The sequence below is a fragment of the Nerophis ophidion genome, linkage group LG26, assembly GCF_033978795.1.
Source record: "Nerophis ophidion isolate RoL-2023_Sa linkage group LG26, RoL_Noph_v1.0, whole genome shotgun sequence".
NCBI lineage: Eukaryota > Metazoa > Chordata > Actinopteri > Syngnathiformes > Syngnathidae > Nerophis > Nerophis ophidion.
The window spans coordinates 498748-521107 of record NC_084636.1 but is presented as its reverse complement, the minus strand read 5'-3'; the positions used below and the strand labels follow the sequence as shown (position 1 = coordinate 521107).

Genomic DNA, 22360 nt, shown 5'->3' with positions numbered 1-22360 from the left:
TTTTGCTCTCCTTTCATAATTCTTCCATGCTGATCATTAGTCCAATAAAGCAGCATGCTAACACATTACATGATGCTAAGATAGCATGTTTACCAATGGGGCATGCTACCCTGCTAACACCATTAGCTACATCCATCCATCCATCCATTTCTACCGCTTATTCCCTTTTGGGGTCGCGGGGGGTGCTGGCGCCTATCTCAGCTACAATCGGGCGGAAGGCGGGGTACACCCTGGACAAGTCGCCACCTCATCGCAGGGCCAACACAGATAGACAGACAACATTCACACACTAGGGACCATTTAGTGTTGCCAATCAACCTATCCCCAGGTGCATGTCTTTGGAGGTGGGAGGGGCCTATCCCCAGGTGCATGTCTTTGGAGGTGGGAGGGGCCTATCCCCAGGTGCATGTCTTTGGAGGTGGGAAGAAGCTGGAGTACCCGGAGGGAACCCACGCATTCAGGGGGAGAACATGCAAACTCCACACAGAAATATCCCGAGCCTGGGATTGAACCCAGGACTGCAGGACCTTCGTATTGTGAGGCACATGCACTAACCCCTCTGCCACTGTGAAGCCCGCATTAGCTACATATAAAGTAAATATGCTAACACCATGATATATTAGTTAGCATTTTCACCAATGTGGCAAATGCTAGTATGCTAACACATGGGGCGGCATAGCTCAGTTGGTAGAGCGGCCATGCCAGCAACTTGAGGGTTCCAGGTTCAATCCCCACTTCCGATATCCTAGTCACTGCCGTGGTGTCCTTGGGCAAGACGCTTTACCCACCTGCTCCCGGTGCCACCCACACTGCTTTAAATGTCACTTACATGTTGGCTTTCACTATGTCAAGTGCTTTGAGCCACTAGAGAAAAGAGCTATATAAATATAATTCCCTTCACTTCACTAACACGATGCTATGTTAGTGAGCTTAGTCACTAATGTGGCTAATGCTAGTATGCTAACACAATGCTACATTAGTAAGCTAAATGGTCACTAATGTGGCTAATGCTAGAATGCTAACTCGATACTTAATTATTAAGCTGCATGGTCAGCAATGTGGCTAATGCTAGAATGCTAACTCGATACTTAATTAGTAAGCTGGATGGTCAACAATGTGGCTAATGGTAAAATGCTAACACAAGTGTCAGTTAGCATGGTCAGTAATGTGGCTAATGCTAAAATGCTAACACAAGAGTGTCAGCTAGCATGGTCAGCAATGTGGCTAATGCTAAAATGCTAACACAAGAGTGTCAGCTAGCATGGTCAGCAATGTGGCTAATGGTAAAATGCTAACATAAGAGTGTCAGTTAGCATGGTCAGCAATGTGGCTAATGCTGAAATGCTAACACAGGAGTGTCAGCTAGCATGGTCAGCAATGTGGCTAATGCTAGCATCTTCCCCAGCTTTGTTTTCATGTTTTGGTGGCACTGAGGCCGAGCTAACAGGCATGTTTATTTTTAGCGCGCTGCAAGCGTGTTCTGGAATATTCTGTGGCGTGATCCAAAGCCTCTTTGTGGGTGGCAGCCGTGGCCAAGACATAAAAAGATCACATGACTCTCCTCCAACTCTCTCTCCCCGAGGCAGAAAAGACACAAAAGGAAGCTTTAACGTAATCACTAAGCTCAAACTTCTTGAAATAATTATTCTCTTTGCAATGTTTAGTTAGCCAATAGCAATGTTCGATAATCAGTAATCACACTTCTTCATGTGTTGTGCAATAGCATTGATCAATAATCAGTAATCACACTTCATGTATCGTGGAATAGCATTGATCAATAATCAATAATCACCAAAGTGTGTCATGCAATAAAAGATGAAAAGATGATGAGCAGACATTTAGCTAAAGTGCTTACAGGCGGAGTCATCTTCAGGAAGTTAGGGTTTACTTCCTGTTTAAATTCCCCAACAGGAAGTGTTTTCCTTGACTGTTGTGTACATGGTGGATGTATGTTTGTTGTTTTCCTTGACTGTTGTGTACATGGTGGATGTATGTTTGTTGTTTTCCTTGACTGTTGTGTACATGGTGGATGTATGTTTGTTGTTTTCCTTGACTGTTGTGTACATGGTGGATGTATGTTTGTTGTTTTCCTTGACTGTTGTGCACATGGTGGATGTATGTTTGTTGTTTTCCTTGACTGTTGTGCACATGGTGGATGTATGTTTGTTGTTTTCCTTGACTGTTGTGTACATGGTGGATGTATGTTTGTTGTTTTCCTTGACTGTTGTGTACATGGTGGATGTATGTTTGTTGTTTTCCTTGACTGTTGTGTACATGGTGGATGTATGTTTGTTGTTTTCCTTGACTGTTGTGTACATGGTGGATGTATGTTTGTTGTTTTCCTTGACTGTTGTGTACATGGTGGATGTATGTTTGTTGTTTTCCTTGACTGTTGTGTACATGGTGGATGTATGTTTGTTGTTTTCCTTGACTGTTGTGTACATGGTGGATGTATGTTTGTTGTTTTCCTTGACTGTTGTGTACATGGTGGATGTATGTTTGTTGTTTTCCTTGACTGTTGTGTACATGGTGGATTTATGTTTGCTGTTCAAGAAATATTGAAATAAAAATAAAAAGAAAAGAGGTAAAAAATGTAAATAAATGTATAAACTCAAACATGCTAGCATGCTAACCCCACCTGACTCCACCCCTCAGCACTTTACTTGCACCTTCAGAGGAGGACACAGGTGGGTGAGGGCGGAGCTTTGCAGTCGAGGGTGAAATGGGCGGGGTTAAAGTCCTGCGGGTGGGACACGCCTCCCCGCTGCCCGGCGCCGCCCTGGTGGGTGGAGGTGACGCGGTACCGAGCCTTGACCGTCCTCAGCGGGTTGTAATCGGGCGCCACGCACTGGGGACTGCGGAACACTTCCTGGATGACCACGCCGCGCTGCGCCAGCGCCACAAAGCCGTTCCGGAAGGTCACCATGGCGACCACGGCGGACTCCACGGACTGGACCAGCAGGAGGTTCCCTGATGACACACGGTCACACGGTCTCATGGTCTCATGGTATATGTCACCTGGTCACATGGTCACACAGTCACCTGGTCACACGGTCACACGGTCACCTGGTCACACGGTCACCTGGTCACGCGGTCACGCGGCCACGCGGCCACGCGGCCACGCGGTCACGCGGTCACGCGGTCACGCGGTCACGCGGTCACGCGGTCACGCGGTCACGCGGTCACGCGGTCACCTGGTCACGCGGTCACCTGGTCACCTGGTCACATGGTCACACGGTCACACGGTCACACGGTCACACGGTCACCTGGTCACATGGTCACATGGTCACATGGTCACACGGTCACACGGTCACACGGTCACCTGGTCACACGGTCACCTGGTCACCTGGTCACGCGGTCACGCGGCCACGCGGCCACGCGGTCACGCGGTCACGCGGTCACGCGGTCACGCGGTCACGCGGTCACCTGGTCACGCGGTCACCCGGTCACCCGGTCACATGGTCACACGGTCACACGGTCACACGGTCACCTGGTCACACGGTCACCTGGTCACATGGTCACATGGTCACACGGTCACACGGTCACACGGTCACACGGTCACACGGTCACACGGTCACACGGTCACCTGGTCACACGGTCACCTGGTCACATGGTCACATGGTCACACGGTCACACGGTCACACGGTCACACGGTCACACGGTCACCTGGTCACATGGTCACCTGGTCACACGGTCACCTGGTCACCTGGTCACATGGTCACATGGTCACATGGTCACACGGTCACACGGTCACACGGTCACACGGTCACACGGTCACACGGTCACACGGTCACCTGGTCACATGGTCACATGGTCACATGGTCACACGGTCACACGGTCACACGGTCACACGGTCACACGGTCACACGGTCACACGGTCACCTGGTCACCTGGTCACGCGGTCACCTGGTCACGCGGTCACACGGTCACACGGTCACCTGGTCACACGGTCACACGGTCACCTGGTCACATGGTCACACGGTCACACGGTCACACGGTCTCACGGTCACACGGTCACACGGTCACACGGTCACACGGTCACCTGGTCACCTGGTCACGCGGTCACCTGGTCACGCGGTCACACGGTCACACGGTCACACGGTCACACGGTCACACGGTCACACGGTCACACGGTCTCGCGGTCACGCGGTCACGCGGTCACGCGGTCACGCGGTCACACGGTCACCTGGTCACCTGGTCACGCGGTCACCCGGTCACGCGGTCACACGGTCACACGGTCACCTGGTCACACGGTCACACGGTCACACGGTCACACGGTCACACGGTCACACGGTCTCCTGGTCACGCGGTCACACGGTCACACGGTCACCTGGTCACACGGTCACACGGTCACACGGTCACCTGGTCACACGGTCACACGGTCACACGGTCACACGGTCACACGGTCACACGGTCTCCTGGTCACGCGGTCACACGGTCACACGGTCACACGGTCACACGGTCACACGGTCACACGGTCACACGGTCACACGGTCACACGGTCACACGGTCACACGGTCACCTGGTCACACGGTCACACGGTCACACGGTCACACGGTCACACGGTCACACGGTCACACGGTCTCGCGGTCTCGCGGTCACGCGGTCACGCGGTCACGCGGTCACACGGTCACACGGTCACCTGGTCACCTGGTCACGCGGTCACCTGGTCACGCGGTCACACGGTCACACGGTCACCTGGTCACACGGTCACACGGTCACACGGTCACACGGTCACACGGTCACACGGTCACACGGTCACACGGTCACACGGTCTCCTGGTCACGCGGTCACACGGTCACACGGTCACACGGTCACACGGTCACACGGTCACACGGTCACACGGTCACACGGTCTCCTGGTCACGCGGTCACACGGTCACACGGTCACACGGTCACACGGTCACACGGTCACACGGTCACACGGTCACACGGTCACGCGGTCACGCGGTCACGCGGTCACGCGGTCACCTGGTCACCTGGTCACGCGGTCACCTGGTCACGCGGTCACACGGTCACACGGTCACACGGTCACACGGTCACACGGTCACACGGTCACACGGTCACACGGTCACATGGTCACACGGTCACACGGTCACACGGTCACACGGTCACACGGTCACACGGTCACCTGGTCACCTGGTCACGCGGTCACCTGGTCACGCGGTCACACGGTCACACGGTCACCTGGTCACACGGTCACACGGTCACCTGGTCACACGGTCACACGGTCACACGGTCACACGGTCACACGGTCACACGGTCACACGGTCACACGGTCTCACGGTCACGCGGTCACGCGGTCACGCGGTCACGCGGTCACGCGGTCACACGGTCACCTGGTCACCTGGTCACGCGGTCACCCGGTCACGCGGTCACACGGTCACACGGTCACCTGGTCACACGGTCACACGGTCACACGGTCACACGGTCACACGGTCACCTGGTCACATGGTCACACGGTCACACGGTCACACGGTCACACGGTCACACGGTCACACGGTCACACGGTCACCTGGTCACCTGGTCACGCGGTCACCTGGTCACGCGGTCACACGGTCACACGGTCACCTGGTCACACGGTCACACGGTCACCTGGTCACACGGTCACACGGTCACACGGTCACACGGTCACACGGTCACACGGTCACACGGTCACACGGTCACACGGTCTCACGGTCACGCGGTCACGCGGCCACGCGGTCACGCGGTCACGCGGTCACACGGTCACCTGGTCACCCGGTCACGCGGTCACCCGGTCACGCGGTCACACGGTCACACGGTCACCTGGTCACACGGTCACACGGTCACACGGTCACACGGTCACACGGTCACACGGTCTCCTGGTCACGCGGTCACACGGTCACACGGTCACCTGGTCACACGGTCACACGGTCACACGGTCACACGGTCACACGGTCACACGGTCACACGGTCACACGGTCACACGGTCACACGGTCACACGGTCTCCTGGTCACGCGGTCACACGGTCACACGGTCACCTGGTCACACGGTCACACGGTCACACGGTCACCTGGTCACATGGTCACACGGTCACACGGTCACACGGTCACACGGTCACACGGTCACACGGTCACACGGTCACCTGGTCACACGGTCACACGGTCACACGGTCACCTGGTCACCTGGTCACACGGTCACACGGTCACCTGGTCACACGGTCACACGGTCACACGGTCACACGGTCACACGGTCACACGGTCACACGGTCTCACGGTCTCACGGTCACGCGGTCACGCGGTCACGCGGTCACGCGGTCACGCGGTCACACGGTCACCTGGTCACCTGGTCACGCGGTCACCCGGTCACGCGGTCACACGGTCACACGGTCACCTGGTCACACGGTCTCACGGTCACGCGGTCACGCGGTCACGCGGTCACGCGGTCACACGGTCACCTGGTCACCTGGTCACGCGGTCACCCGGTCACGCGGTCACACGGTCACACGGTCACCTGGTCACACGGTCACACGGTCACACGGTCACACGGTCACACGGTCACCTGGTCACATGGTCACACGGTCACACGGTCACACGGTCACACGGTCACACGGTCACACGGTCACACGGTCACCTGGTCACCTGGTCACGCGGTCACCTGGTCACGCGGTCACACGGTCACACGGTCACCTGGTCACACGGTCACACGGTCACCTGGTCACACGGTCACACGGTCACACGGTCACACGGTCACACGGTCACACGGTCACACGGTCACACGGTCTCACGGTCACGCGGTCACGCGGCCACGCGGTCACGCGGTCACGCGGTCACACGGTCACCTGGTCACCCGGTCACGCGGTCACCCGGTCACGCGGTCACACGGTCACACGGTCACCTGGTCACACGGTCACACGGTCACACGGTCACACGGTCACACGGTCTCCTGGTCACGCGGTCACACGGTCACACGGTCACCTGGTCACACGGTCACACGGTCACACGGTCACACGGTCACACGGTCACACGGTCACACGGTCACACGGTCACACGGTCACACGGTCACACGGTCTCCTGGTCACGCGGTCACACGGTCACACGGTCACCTGGTCACACGGTCACACGGTCACACGGTCACCTGGTCACATGGTCACACGGTCACACGGTCACACGGTCACACGGTCACACGGTCACGCGGTCACGCGGTCACACGGTCACACGGTCACACGGTCACCTGGTCACACGGTCACCTGGTCACATGGTCACATGGTCACATGGTCACCTGGTCACATGGTCACATGGTCACATGGTCACACGGTCACACGGTCACACGGTCACCTGGTCACACGGTCACCTGGTCACCTGGTCACGCGGTCACGCGGCCACGCGGCCACGCGGTCACGCGGTCACGCGGTCACGCGGTCACGCGGTCACGCGGTCACGCGGTCACCTGGTCACGCGGTCACCCGGTCACCCGGTCACATGGTCACACGGTCACACGGTCACACGGTCACCTGGTCACACGGTCACCTGGTCACATGGTCACATGGTCACACGGTCACACGGTCACACGGTCACACGGTCACACGGTCACACGGTCACACGGTCACCTGGTCACACGGTCACCTGGTCACATGGTCACATGGTCACACGGTCACACGGTCACACGGTCACACGGTCACACGGTCACCTGGTCACATGGTCACCTGGTCACACGGTCACCTGGTCACCTGGTCACATGGTCACATGGTCACATGGTCACACGGTCACACGGTCACACGGTCACACGGTCACACGGTCACACGGTCACACGGTCACACGGTCACCTGGTCACATGGTCACATGGTCACATGGTCACACGGTCACACGGTCACACGGTCACACGGTCACACGGTCACACGGTCACACGGTCACCTGGTCACCTGGTCACGCGGTCACCTGGTCACGCGGTCACACGGTCACACGGTCACCTGGTCACACGGTCACACGGTCACCTGGTCACATGGTCACACGGTCACACGGTCACACGGTCTCACGGTCACACGGTCACACGGTCACACGGTCACACGGTCACCTGGTCACCTGGTCACGCGGTCACCTGGTCACGCGGTCACACGGTCACACGGTCACACGGTCACACGGTCACACGGTCACACGGTCACACGGTCACACGGTCTCGCGGTCACGCGGTCACGCGGTCACGCGGTCACGCGGTCACACGGTCACCTGGTCACCTGGTCACGCGGTCACCCGGTCACGCGGTCACACGGTCACACGGTCACCTGGTCACACGGTCACACGGTCACACGGTCACACGGTCACACGGTCACACGGTCACACGGTCTCCTGGTCACGCGGTCACACGGTCACACGGTCACCTGGTCACACGGTCACACGGTCACACGGTCACCTGGTCACACGGTCACACGGTCACACGGTCACACGGTCACACGGTCTCCTGGTCACGCGGTCACACGGTCACACGGTCACACGGTCACACGGTCACACGGTCACACGGTCACACGGTCACACGGTCACCTGGTCACATGGTCACACGGTCACACGGTCACACGGTCACACGGTCACACGGTCACACGGTCACACGGTCTCGCGGTCTCGCGGTCACGCGGTCACGCGGTCACGCGGTCACACGGTCACACGGTCACCTGGTCACCTGGTCACGCGGTCACCTGGTCACGCGGTCACACGGTCACACGGTCACCGGTCACACGGTCACACGGTCACACGGTCACACGGTCACACGGTCACACGGTCACACGGTCACACGGTCACACGGTCTCCTGGTCACGCGGTCACACGGTCACACGGTCACACGGTCACACGGTCACACGGTCACACGGTCACACGGTCACACGGTCACACGGTCACACGGTCACCTGGTCACATGGTCACACGGTCACACGGTCACGCGGTCACACGGTCACACGGTCACCTGGTCACACGGTCACACGGTCACACGGTCACACGGTCACCTGGTCACATGGTCACACGGTCACACGGTCACACGGTCACACGGTCACACGGTCACACGGTCACACGGTCACCTGGTCACCTGGTCACGCGGTCACCTGGTCACGCGGTCACACGGTCACACGGTCACCTGGTCACACGGTCACACGGTCACCTGGTCACACGGTCACACGGTCACACGGTCACACGGTCACACGGTCACACGGTCACACGGTCACACGGTCTCACGGTCACGCGGTCACGCGGCCACGCGGTCACGCGGTCACGCGGTCACACGGTCACCTGGTCACCCGGTCACGCGGTCACCCGGTCACGCGGTCACACGGTCACACGGTCACCTGGTCACACGGTCACACGGTCACACGGTCACACGGTCACACGGTCACACGGTCTCCTGGTCACGCGGTCACACGGTCACACGGTCACCTGGTCACACGGTCACACGGTCACACGGTCACACGGTCACACGGTCACACGGTCACACGGTCACACGGTCACACGGTCACACGGTCTCCTGGTCACGCGGTCACACGGTCACACGGTCACCTGGTCACACGGTCACACGGTCACACGGTCACCTGGTCACATGGTCACACGGTCACACGGTCACACGGTCACACGGTCACACGGTCACACGGTCACACGGTCACACGGTCACCTGGTCACACGGTCACACGGTCACACGGTCACCTGGTCACCTGGTCACACGGTCACACGGTCACCTGGTCACACGGTCACACGGTCACACGGTCACACGGTCACACGGTCACACGGTCACACGGTCACACGGTCTCACGGTCACGCGGTCACGCGGTCACGCGGTCACGCGGTCACGCGGTCACACGGTCACCTGGTCACCTGGTCACGCGGTCACCCGGTCACGCGGTCACACGGTCACACGGTCACCTGGTCACACGGTCACACGGTCACACGGTCACACGGTCACACGGTCACCTGGTCACATGGTCACACGGTCACACGGTCACACGGTCACACGGTCACACGGTCACACGGTCACACGGTCACCTGGTCACCTGGTCACGCGGTCACCTGGTCACGCGGTCACACGGTCACCTGGTCACACGGTCACACGGTCACCTGGTCACACGGTCACACGGTCACACGGTCACACGGTCACACGGTCACACGGTCACACGGTCACACGGTCACACGGTCTCACGGTCACGCGGTCACGCGGCCACGCGGTCACGCGGTCACGCGGTCACACGGTCACCTGGTCACCCGGTCACGCGGTCACCCGGTCACGCGGTCACACGGTCACACGGTCACCTGGTCACACGGTCACACGGTCACACGGTCACACGGTCACACGGTCACACGGTCTCCTGGTCACGCGGTCACACGGTCACACGGTCACCTGGTCACACGGTCACACGGTCACACGGTCACACGGTCACACGGTCACACGGTCACACGGTCACACGGTCACACGGTCACACGGTCTCCTGGTCACGCGGTCACACGGTCACACGGTCACCTGGTCACACGGTCACACGGTCACACGGTCACCTGGTCACATGGTCACACGGTCACACGGTCACACGGTCACACGGTCACACGGTCACGCGGTCACGCGGTCACGCGGTCTCGCGGTCTCGCGGTCACGCGGTCACGCGGTCACACGGTCACACGGTCACCTGGTCACCTGGTCACGCGGTCACCTGGTCACGCGGTCACACGGTCACACGGTCACCTGGTCACACGGTCACACGGTCACACGGTCACACGGTCACACGGTCACACGGTCACACGGTCACACGGTCTCCTGGTCACGCGGTCACACGGTCACACGGTCACACGGTCACACGGTCACACGGTCACACGGTCTCCTGGTCACGCGGTCACACGGTCACACGGTCACACGGTCACACGGTCACACGGTCACCTGGTCACATGGTCACACGGTCACACGGTCACACGGTCACACGGTCACACGGTCACACGGTCACACGGTCACACGGTCTCACGGTCACACGGTCACACGGTCACACGGTCACACGGTCACACGGTCACACGGTCACACGGTCACACGGTCACACGGTCACACGGTCACACGGTCTCACGGTCACACGGTCACACGGTCACGCGGTCACGCGGTCACCTGGTCACCTGGTCACGCGGTCACCTGGTCACGCGGTCACACGGTCACACGGTCACACGGTCACACGGTCACACGGTCACACGGTCACACGGTCACACGGTCTCACGGTCACACGGTCACACGGTCACACGGTCACACGGTCACGCGGTCACGCGGTCACGCGGTCACCTGGTCACCTGGTCACGCGGTCACCTGGTCACGCGGTCACACGGTCACACGGTCACCTGGTCACACGGTCACACGGTCACACGGTCACACGGTCACACGGTCACCTGGTCACATGGTCACATGGTCACACGGTCACACGGTCACACGGTCACACGGTCACACGGTCACACGGTCACACGGTCACACGGTCACACGGTCACCTGGTCACGCGGTCACCTGGTCACGCGGTCACACGGTCACACGGTCACCTGGTCACGCGGTCACCTGGTCACGCGGTCACACGGTCACACGGTCACCTGGTCACACGGTCACACGGTCACACGGTCACACGGTCACACGGTCACACGGTCACACGGTCTCACGGTCACACGGTCACACGGTCACGCGGTCACGCGGTCACGCGGTCACGCGGTCACGCGGTCACCTGGTCACCTGGTCACCTGGTCACGCGGTCACCTGGTCACACGGTCACACGGTCACACGGTCACACGGTCACACGGTCACACGGTCACACGGTCACACGGTCACACGGTCACCTGGTCACATGGTCACATGGTCACACGGTCACACGGTCACACGGTCACACGGTCACACGGTCACACGGTCACACGGTCACACGGTCACACGGTCACCTGGTCACCTGGTCACGCGGTCACCTGGTCACGCGGTCACACGGTCACACGGTCACCTGGTCACACGGTCACACGGTCACACGGTCACACGGTCACACGGTCACACGGTCACACGGTCACACGGTCACACGGTCACCTGGTCACCTGGTCACGCGGTCACCTGGTCACGCGGTCACACGGTCACACGGTCACCTGGTCACATGGTCACATGGTCACACGGTCACACGGTCACACGGTCACACGGTCACACGGTCACACGGTCACACGGTCACACGGTCACACGGTCACACGGTCACCTGGTCACCTGGTCACGCGGTCACCTGGTCACGCGGTCACACGGTCACACGGTCACCTGGTCACACGGTCACACGGTCACACGGTCACACGGTCACACGGTCACACGGTCACCTGGTCACACGGTCACCTGGTCACATGGTCACATGGTCACACGGTCACACGGTCACACGGTCACACGGTCACGCGGTCACACGGTCACCTGGTCACCTGGTCACGCGGTCACCTGGTCACGCGGTCACACGGTCACACGGTCACCTGGTCACACGGTCACACGGTCACACGGTCACCTGGTCACCTGGTCACGCGGTCACCTGGTCACGCGGTCACACGGTCACACGGTCACCTGGTCACATGGTCACACGGTCACACGGTCACACGGTCACACGGTCACACGGTCACCTGGTCACGCGGTCACCTGGTCACGCGGTCACACGGTCACACGGTCACACGGTCACACGGTCACACGGTCACACGGTCACACGGTCACACGGTCACACGGTCACACGGTCACACGGTCACACGGTCACCTGGTCACCTGGTCACGCGGTCACCTGGTCACGCGGTCACACGGTCACACGGTCACACGGTCACACGGTCACACGGTCACCTGGTCACACGGTCACACGGTCACACGGTCACACGGTCACACGGTCACACGGTCACACGGTCACACGGTCACACGGTCACACGGTCACACGGTCACACGGTCACACGGTCACACGGTCTCATGGTCTCATGGTCACACGGTCTCACGGTCACACGGTCACACGGTCACACGGTCACACGGTCACATGGTCTCATGGTCACACGGTCACACGGTCACACGGTCACACGGTCACACGGTCACATGGTCACACGGTCACACGGTCACACGGTCACACGGTCTCACGGTCACACGGTCACATGGTCACATGGTCTCATGGTCACACGGTCTCACGGTCACACGGTCACATGGTCACATGGTCTCATGGTCACACGGTCACACGGTCACACGGTCACACGGTCACATGGTCACACGGTCACATGGTCACACGGTCACACGGTCACACGGTCACCTGGTCACCTGGTCACGCGGTCACCTGGTCACGCGGTCACACGGTCACGCGGTCACATGGTCTCATGGTCACATGGTCAAAGCACGACAGTAAGTTCCCGGTACCTGAGGTCACGTCCCAAACCTTGATGGTTTTGTCCCGTGATCCCGTGAAGACCACCTGGTCGCTCTCCGAGAAGGCGGCGCACGCCACGCCCTCCGAAGACACACCCTGCACACAGGATTGTGATGTCACTTCCTCTTTGATGTTTGACCTCCTGTGTGCGCGTGTGACCTTGTACTCCATGACGTGCTTGACAGCGAGCGGCTTGAGGCTCCACAGTTGTTGCACGGCGTCCTGGGAGCCCACCAGGAAGTGCGTGCCCCAGTTGCTGGGCGTCAAACAGGTGATGTTGCTGCGGTGTCGCTCCAAAGTGGTGGTGGCGCCGCCCCGGGCGCCATCATAGAGCGTCACGCCGCCACACTCCGTCCCGTAGAGCAGGCGGCGGTCCGACAGCAGCGCCACGGCGCTGAGCGTGCCGTCCTGCGCCGACAGCTGCACGCGCTCCAGGGGGCCCTCCACCGAGGGGTAGCGCTCCCTGGTGGTGATGTGGAAGACGCACAGCGAGTCCTCGTACGCCACCACCGCACATGTCTCCTGCACGCTCAGCGCCACCTGCAGCACGCCGCGCAGGCTCTCCGGGGGCGGGATGGCCAGCGTCTCCTCGGGGAGGTCCAAAGGATAAATGAGCACGGCGCCGCTGCTCAGGCCAACCAGCAGGAGGCGCTTGTGCTGCGCCAACGCCAGGCAGCTCGCCGCCGCCGACAGCGCCAGGTGACCCGACGCTTTGCCTGCAAGCCAGCCAACAACAACACGCTAACTCAGAAAAACATGCTAACTCAACAACACACAAACTCAACATAATGCTAACTCCTCAACAACGCACTAACATAACACGCTAATTTATTAACAACACACAAACATAAAAACTTGTCAACAACACGTACTCATTAACAACATGCTAACATGTCAACAACACACTGACTCATTAACAACATGCTAACTTGTCAACAACACACTGACTCATTAACAACATGCTAACTTGTCAACACACTGACTCACTAACAACATGCTAACATGTCAACAACACACTGACTCATTAACAACATGCTAACTTGTCAACACACTGACTCACTAACAACATGCTAACTTGTCAACACACTGACTCACTAACAACATGCTAACATGTCAACAACACACTGACTCATTAACAACATGCTAACTTGTCAACAACACACTGACTCATTAACAACATGCTAACTTGTCAACAACACGTACTCATTAACAACATGCTAACATGTCAACAACACACTGACTCACTAACAACATGCTAACATGTCAACAACACACTGACTCATTAACAACATGCTAACTTGTCAACACACTGACTCACTAACAACATGCTAACTTGTCAACACACTGACTCACTAACAACATGCTAACATGTCAACAACACACTGACTCATTAACAACATGCTAACTTGTCAACACACTGACTCACTAACAACATGCTAACTTGTCAACAACACACTGGCTCATTAACAACATGCTAACTTGTCAACACACTGACTCACTAACAACATGCTAACTTGTCAACAACACACTGACTCATTAACAACATGCTAACATGTCAACAACACACTGACTCATTAACAACATGCTAACTTGTCAACACACTGACTCACTAACAACATGCTAACTTGTCAACAACACACTGACTCATTAACAACATGCTAACTTGTCAACACACTGACTCATTAACAACATGCTAACATGTCAACAACACACTGACTCACTAACAACATGCTAACTTGTCAACAACACACTGGCTCATTAACAACATGCTAACTTGTCAACACACTGACTCACTAACAACATGCTAACTTGTCAACAACACACTGGCTCATTAACAACATGCTAACTTGTCAACAACACACTGACTCATTAACAACATGCTAACTTGTCAACACACTGACTCACTAACAACATGCTAACTTGTCAACAACACACTGGCTCATTAACAACATGCTAACTTAACTAAACTGCACGCTACCTCATCAACAACATGCTAACTTGTCAACACACTGACTCATTAACAACATTCTAACTTAACTCAACCGCACGCTACCTCATCAACAACATGCTAACTTGTCAACAACACACTGACTCATTAACAACATGCTAACTTAACTAAACTGCACGCTACCTCATCAACAACATGCTAACTTGTCAACACACTGACTCATTAACTACATTCTAACTTAACTCAACCGCACGCTACCTCATCAACAACATGCTAACTTGTCAACACACTGACTCATTAACAACATTCTAACTTAACTCAACCGCACGCTACCTCATCAACAACATGCTAACTTGTCAACAACACACTGACTTATTAACAACATTCTAACTTAACTCAACCGCACGCTACCTCATCAACAACATGCTAACTTGTCAACAACACACTGACTTATTAACAACATTCTAACTTAACTCAACCGCACGCTACCTCATCAACAACATGCTAACTTGTCAACAACACACTGACTTATTAACAACATTCTAACTTAACTCAACCGCACGCTACCTCATCAACAACATGCTAACTTGTCAACAACACACTGACTTATTAACAACATTCTAACTTAACTCAACCGCACGCTACCTCATCAACAACAAGCTAACTTGTCAACAACACACTGACTTATTAAATAAATAAATAAATAAATGGGTTGTACTTGTATAGCGCTTTTCTACCTTCAAGGTACTCAAAGCGCTTTGACACTACTTCCACATTTACCCATTCACACACACATTCACACACTGATGGAGGGAGCTGCCATGCAAGGCGCCAACCAGCACCCATCAGGAGCAAGGGTGAAGTGTCTTGCTCAGGACACAACGGACGTGACGAGGTTGGTACTAGGTGGGATTTGAACCAGTGACCCTCGGGTTGCGCACGGCCACTCTCCCACTGCGCCACGCCGTCCCCAACAACATTCTAACTCACCAACATGCTAACTCAACTATATGCTAACTCCTCAACAACATGCTAATTCACAACAACATGTAAACATTGTATTGCTGCATTGTTGACATGTTATTTGTATGTTGTTGATGAGTTGGCATGGTTGACATGTTGGTTGCTGCGTTGTCCACACGCAATCAGGCCAAAAATGCAGCGGCATGCGATCAATACACGCATCAACACAGTAACACACCAACAACACGCTAAAACGCCAACAACACGCTAAGAGGCCAACAACACGCTAGGAAAACAACAACACGCTAGGAGAACAACAACACGTTAGGAGAACAACAACACACTAGGAGAACAACAACACGCTAGGAGAACAACAACACGATAGGAGGTCAACAACACGCAAGGAGAACAAGAACACGCTAGAACAACAACACGCTGGGAGAACATCAACACGCTAGGAGGCCAACAACAACAACACGCTAGGAGAACAAGAACACGCTAGGAGAACAAGAACACGCTAGGAAAACAACACGCTAGGAGAACAACAACACGCTAGGAGGCCAACAACACGCTAGGAGAACAACAACACGCTAAGCGAACAACAACACGCTAGGAGAACACGCTAGGAGAACAACAACACGCTAGGAGAACAACACGCTAGGAGGCCAACAACACGCTAGGAGGCCAACAACACGCTAGGAGAACAACAACACGCTAAGCGAACAACAACACGCTAGGAGAACACGCTAGGAGAACAACAACACGCTAGGAGAACAACACGCTAGGAGGCCAACAACACGCTAGGAGGCCAACAACAACAACACGCTAGGAAAACAATAACACGCTAGGCAAACAACAACACGCTAGGAGAACAACAACACGCTAGGAGAACAAGAACACGCTAGGAAAACAACAACACGCTAGGAGAACAACAACACGCTAGGAGGTCAACAACACGCGAGAAGAACAACAACACGCTAGGAGAACAAGAACACGCTAGGAGAACAAGAACACACTAGGAGAAAAACAACACGCTAGGAGAACAACAACACGCTAGGAGAACAACAACACGCTAGGAGAACAAGAACACGCTAGGAGAACAACATCACGCAAGGAGAACAAGAACACGCTAGGAGAACAACATCACGCAAGGAGAACAAGAACACGCTAGGAGATCAACAACACGCTAGGAGATCAACAACACGCTAGGAGAACAACAACACGCTAGGAGAACAAGAAAACGCTAGGAAAACAAGAACACGCTAGGAGAACAAGAACACGCTAGGAGAACAACACGCTAGGAGAACAACAACAACACGCTACGAGAACAACAACACGCTACGAGAACAACAACACGCTAGGAGGTCAACAACACGCTAGGAGGTCAACAGCACGCTAGGAAAACAACAACACGCTAGGAGAACAACAAAACGCTAGGAGAACAAGAACACGCTAGGAGAACAAGAACACGCTAGGAGAACAAGAACACGCTAGGAGAACAACAACACGCTAGGAGAACAAGAACACGCTAGGAGAACAAGAACACGCTAGGAGAACTACAACACGCTAGGAGAACAAGAACACGCTAGGAGAACAACAAAACGCTAGGAGGTCAACAACACGCTAGGAGAACAACAACACGCTAGGAGGTCAACAACACGCTAGGAGAACAACAACACGCTAGGAGAACAAGAACACGCTAGGACAACAACACGCTAGGAGAACAACAACACGCGAGGAGAACAACACGCTAGGAGAACAATAACACGCTAGGCGAACAACAACACGCTAGGAACAACAACACGCTAGGAGAACAACAACACGCTAGGAGAACAACAACACGCTAGGAGAACAACACGCAAGGAGAACAAGAACATGCTAGGAGAACAAGAACACGCTAGGAGAACAACAACACGCTAGGAGAACAACAACACGCTGGGGGAACAAGAACACGCTAGGAGAACAACAACAACACGCTAGGAGAACAACAACAACACGCTAGGAGGTCAACAACAACACGCTAGGAGAACAACAACACGCTAGGAGGAGAACAACACGCTACGAGAACAAGAACACGCTAGGAGAACAAGAACACGCTAGGAGAACAAGAACACGCTAGGAGAACAACAACACGCTAGGATGTCAACAACACGCTAGGAGAACAACAACACGCTAGGTCAACAACACGCTAGGAGAACAACAACACGCTAGGAGAACAAGAACACGCTAGGAGAAAAACACGCTAGGAGAACAACAACACGCTAGGCGAACAACAACAAGCTAGGCGAACAACAACACGCTAGGAACAACAACAACAACACGCTAGGAGAACAAGAACATGCTAGGAGAACAACAACACGCTAGGAGAACAACAACACGCTAGGAGAACAAGAACACGCTAGGAGAACAACACGCAAGGAGAACAACACGCAAGGAGAACAACACGCAAGGAGAACAAGAACAAACTAGGAGAACAAGAACAACACGCTATGAGGTCAACAACACGCTAGGAGAACAACAACACGCTAGGAGGAGAACAACACGCTAGGAGAACAAGAACACGCCAGGAAAACAAGAACACGCCAGGAGAACAACAACACGCTAGGAGAACAAGAACACGCTAGGAGAACAACAAAACGCTAGGAGAACAACAACACGCTAGGAGAACAACAACACGCTAGGCGAACAACAACACGCTAGGAGAATAACACGCTGGGAGAACAACACGCTAGGAGAACAACAACACGCTAGGAGAACAACACCACGCTAGGATGCCAACAACACGCTAGGAGAATAACAACAACAACACGCTAGGAGAACAAGAACACGCTAGGAGAACAACAACAACACGCTAGGAGAAAAAGAACACGCTAGGAGAACAAAGAACACACTAGGAGAACAACACGCTAGGAGAACAAAAACACGCTAGGAGAACAACACGCTAGGAGAACAACAACACGCTAGGATGTCAACAACACGCTAGGAGAACAACAACACGCTAGGAGGTCAACAACACGCTAGGAGAACAAAAACAAGCTAGGAGAAAAAGAACACGCTAGGAGAACAAGAACACGCTAGGAGAACAAGAACACGCTAGGAGAACAAGAACACGCTAGGAGAACAAGAACACGCTAGGAGAACAAGAACACGCTAGGAGAACAACAACATGCTAGGAGAACAAGAACACGCTAGGAGAACAACAACAAGCTAGGAGAACAACAACACTCTAGGAGAATAAAAACAAGCTAGGAGAACAAGAACACGCTAGGAGAACAAGAACACGCTAGGAGAACAAGAACACGCCAGGAGAACAACACGCTAGGAGAACAACAACACGCTAGGAGAACAAGAACACGCTAGGAAAACAAGAACACGCTAGGAGAACAAGAACACACTAGGAGAACAAGAACACGCTAGGAGAACAAGAACACGCTAGGAGAACTACAACACGCTAGGAGAACTACAACACGCTAGGAGAACAAAAACACGCTAGGAGAACAAGAACACGCTAGGAGAACTACAACACGCTAGGAGAACAAAAACATGAAAGGAGAACAAGAACACGCTAGGAGAACAACAACACGCTAGGAGGTCAACAACACACTAGGAGAACAAGAACACGCTAGGAGGTCAACAACACGCTAGGAGAACGACAACACACTAGGAGAACAACAACACGCTAGGAGAACAAGAACACGCTAGGAGAACAAGAACACGCTAGGAGAACAACACGCTAGGAGAACAACAACACGCTAGGAGAACAAGAACACGCTAGGAAACAAGAAAACGCTAGGAGAACAAGAACACGCTAGGAGAACAAGAACACGCTAGGAGAACAAGAACACGCTAGGAGAACAACAACACGCTAGGATGTCAACAACACGCTAGGAGAACAACAACACACTAGGAGAACAACAACATGCTAGGAGGTCAACAACACGCTAGGAGAACAACAACACGCTAGGAGAACAACAACACGCTAGGAGAACAACAACACGCTAGGAGAACAACAACACGCTAGGAGAACAACTCGCTAGGAGAACAACAACACGTTAGGCGAACAACAACACGCTAGGAACAACAACAACAACACGCTAGGAGAACAACAACACGCTAGGAGAACAAGAACACGCTAGGGGAACAACAACTCGCTAGGAGAACAACAACACGTTAGGCGAACAACAACACGCTAGGAACAACAACAACAACACGCTAGGAGAACAACAACATGCTAGGAGAACAAGAACACGCTAGGGGAACAACAACAAGCTAGGAGAACAACACGCTAGGAGAAAAACTCGCTAGGAGAACAACAACACGCTAGGTGAACAACAACACGCTAGGAGAACAACAACACGCTAGGAGAACAACAACACGCTAGGAGAACAACTCGCTAGGAGAACAACTCGCTAGGAGAACAACAACACGCTAGGTGAACAACAACACGCTAGAAACAACAACAACACGCTAGGAGAACAAGAACATGCTAGGAGAACAAGAACACGCTAGGAGAACAACAACACGCTAGGAGAACAACAACACGCTAGGAGAACAAAAACAAGCTAGGAGAAAAAGAACACGCTAGGAGAACAAGAACACGCTAGGAGAACAACAACACGCTAGGAGAACAACAACACGCTAGGAGAACAACAACACGCTAGGAGAACAACTCGCTAGGAGAACAACAACACGCTAGGCGAACAACAACACGCTAGGAACAACAACAACAACACGCTAGGAGAACAAGAACATGCTAGGAGAACAACAACATGCTAGGAGAACAAGAACACGCTAGGAGAACAACAACACGCTAGGAGAACAACAACACGCTAGGAGAACAACAACACGCTAGGAGAACAAAAACAAGCTAGGAGAAAAAGAACACGCTAGGAGAACAAGAACACGCTAGGAGAACAACAACACGCTAGGAGATCAAGAACACGCTAGGAGAACAAGAACACGCTAGGAGAACAAGAACACGCTAGGAGAACAACAACACGCTAGGAGAACAAGAACACGCTAGGCGAACAAGAACACGCTAGGAGAACAAGAACACGCTAGGAGAACAACAACATGCTAGGAGAACAACAACATGCTAGGAGAACAACTCGCTAGGAGAACAAGGACACGCTAGGAGAACAAGAACACGCTAGGAGAACAAGAACACACTAGGAGAACAAGAACACGCTAGGAGAACAAGAACACGCTAGGAGAACAAGAACACGCTAGGAGAACAACAACACGCTAGGAGAACTACAACACGCTAGGAGAACAAAAACACGCTAGGAGAACAAAAACACGCTAGGAGAACAAAAACACGCTAGGAGAACAAAAACACGCTAGGAGAACCAAAACACGCTAGGAGAACAAGAACACGCTATGAGAACAAGAACACGCTAGGAGAACAACAACACGCTAGGAGGTCAACAACACGCTAGGAGGTCAACAACACGCTAGGAGAACAACAACACGCTAGGAGAACAACAATACGCTAGGAGAACAACACGCTAGGAGAACAACAACAAGAACACACTAGGAGAACAAAAACACGCTAGGAGAACAAGAACACGCTAGGAGAACAAGAACACGCTAGGAGAACAACAACACGCTAGGAGAACTACAACACGCTAGGAGAACAAAAACACGCTAGGAGAACAAAAACACGCTAGGAGAACAAAAACACGCTAGGAGAACAAGAACATGCTAGGAGAACAAGAACACGCTAGGAGAACAACAACACGCTAGGAGAACAAGAACACGCTAGGAGAACACGCAAGGAGAACAACACGCAAGGAGAACAACACGCAAGGAGAACAAGAACACGCTAGGAGAACAAGAACAACACGCTATGAGGTCAACAACACGCTAGGAGAACAACAACACGCTAGGAGGAGAACAACACGCTAGGAGAACAAGAACACGCCAGGAAAACAAGAACACGCCAGGAGAACAACAACACGCTAGGAGAACAACAACACGCTAGGCGAACAACAACACGCTAGGAGAATAACACGCTGGGAGAACAACACGCTAGGAGAACAACAACACGCTAGGAGAACAACACCACGCTAGGATGCCAACAACACGCTAGGAGAATAACAACAACACGC

The 22360-nt window shown here is 54.5% G+C and overlaps 1 protein-coding gene across 2 annotated transcripts in view; it reads right to left on the bottom strand.

The window, feature by feature from the left end:
* Nucleotides 1-2389: 2389 nt before the first annotated feature.
* Nucleotides 2390-22360, bottom strand: part of LOC133543863 (NACHT domain- and WD repeat-containing protein 1-like) — a 38211-nt gene continuing 18240 nt past the window's right edge. For both annotated transcript variants that reach the window (XM_061888720.1, XM_061888721.1), the window contains exons 18-20: nt 13499-14055; nt 13330-13435; nt 2390-2970 (exon numbers count right to left, since the gene is read on the bottom strand). In XM_061888720.1, coding sequence (XP_061744704.1) covers nt 2672-2970; nt 13330-13435; nt 13499-14055 — 962 coding nt within the window. In that variant the 3' untranslated portion in view covers nt 2390-2671. The remainder of the gene's footprint in view (nt 2971-13329; nt 13436-13498; nt 14056-22360) is intronic.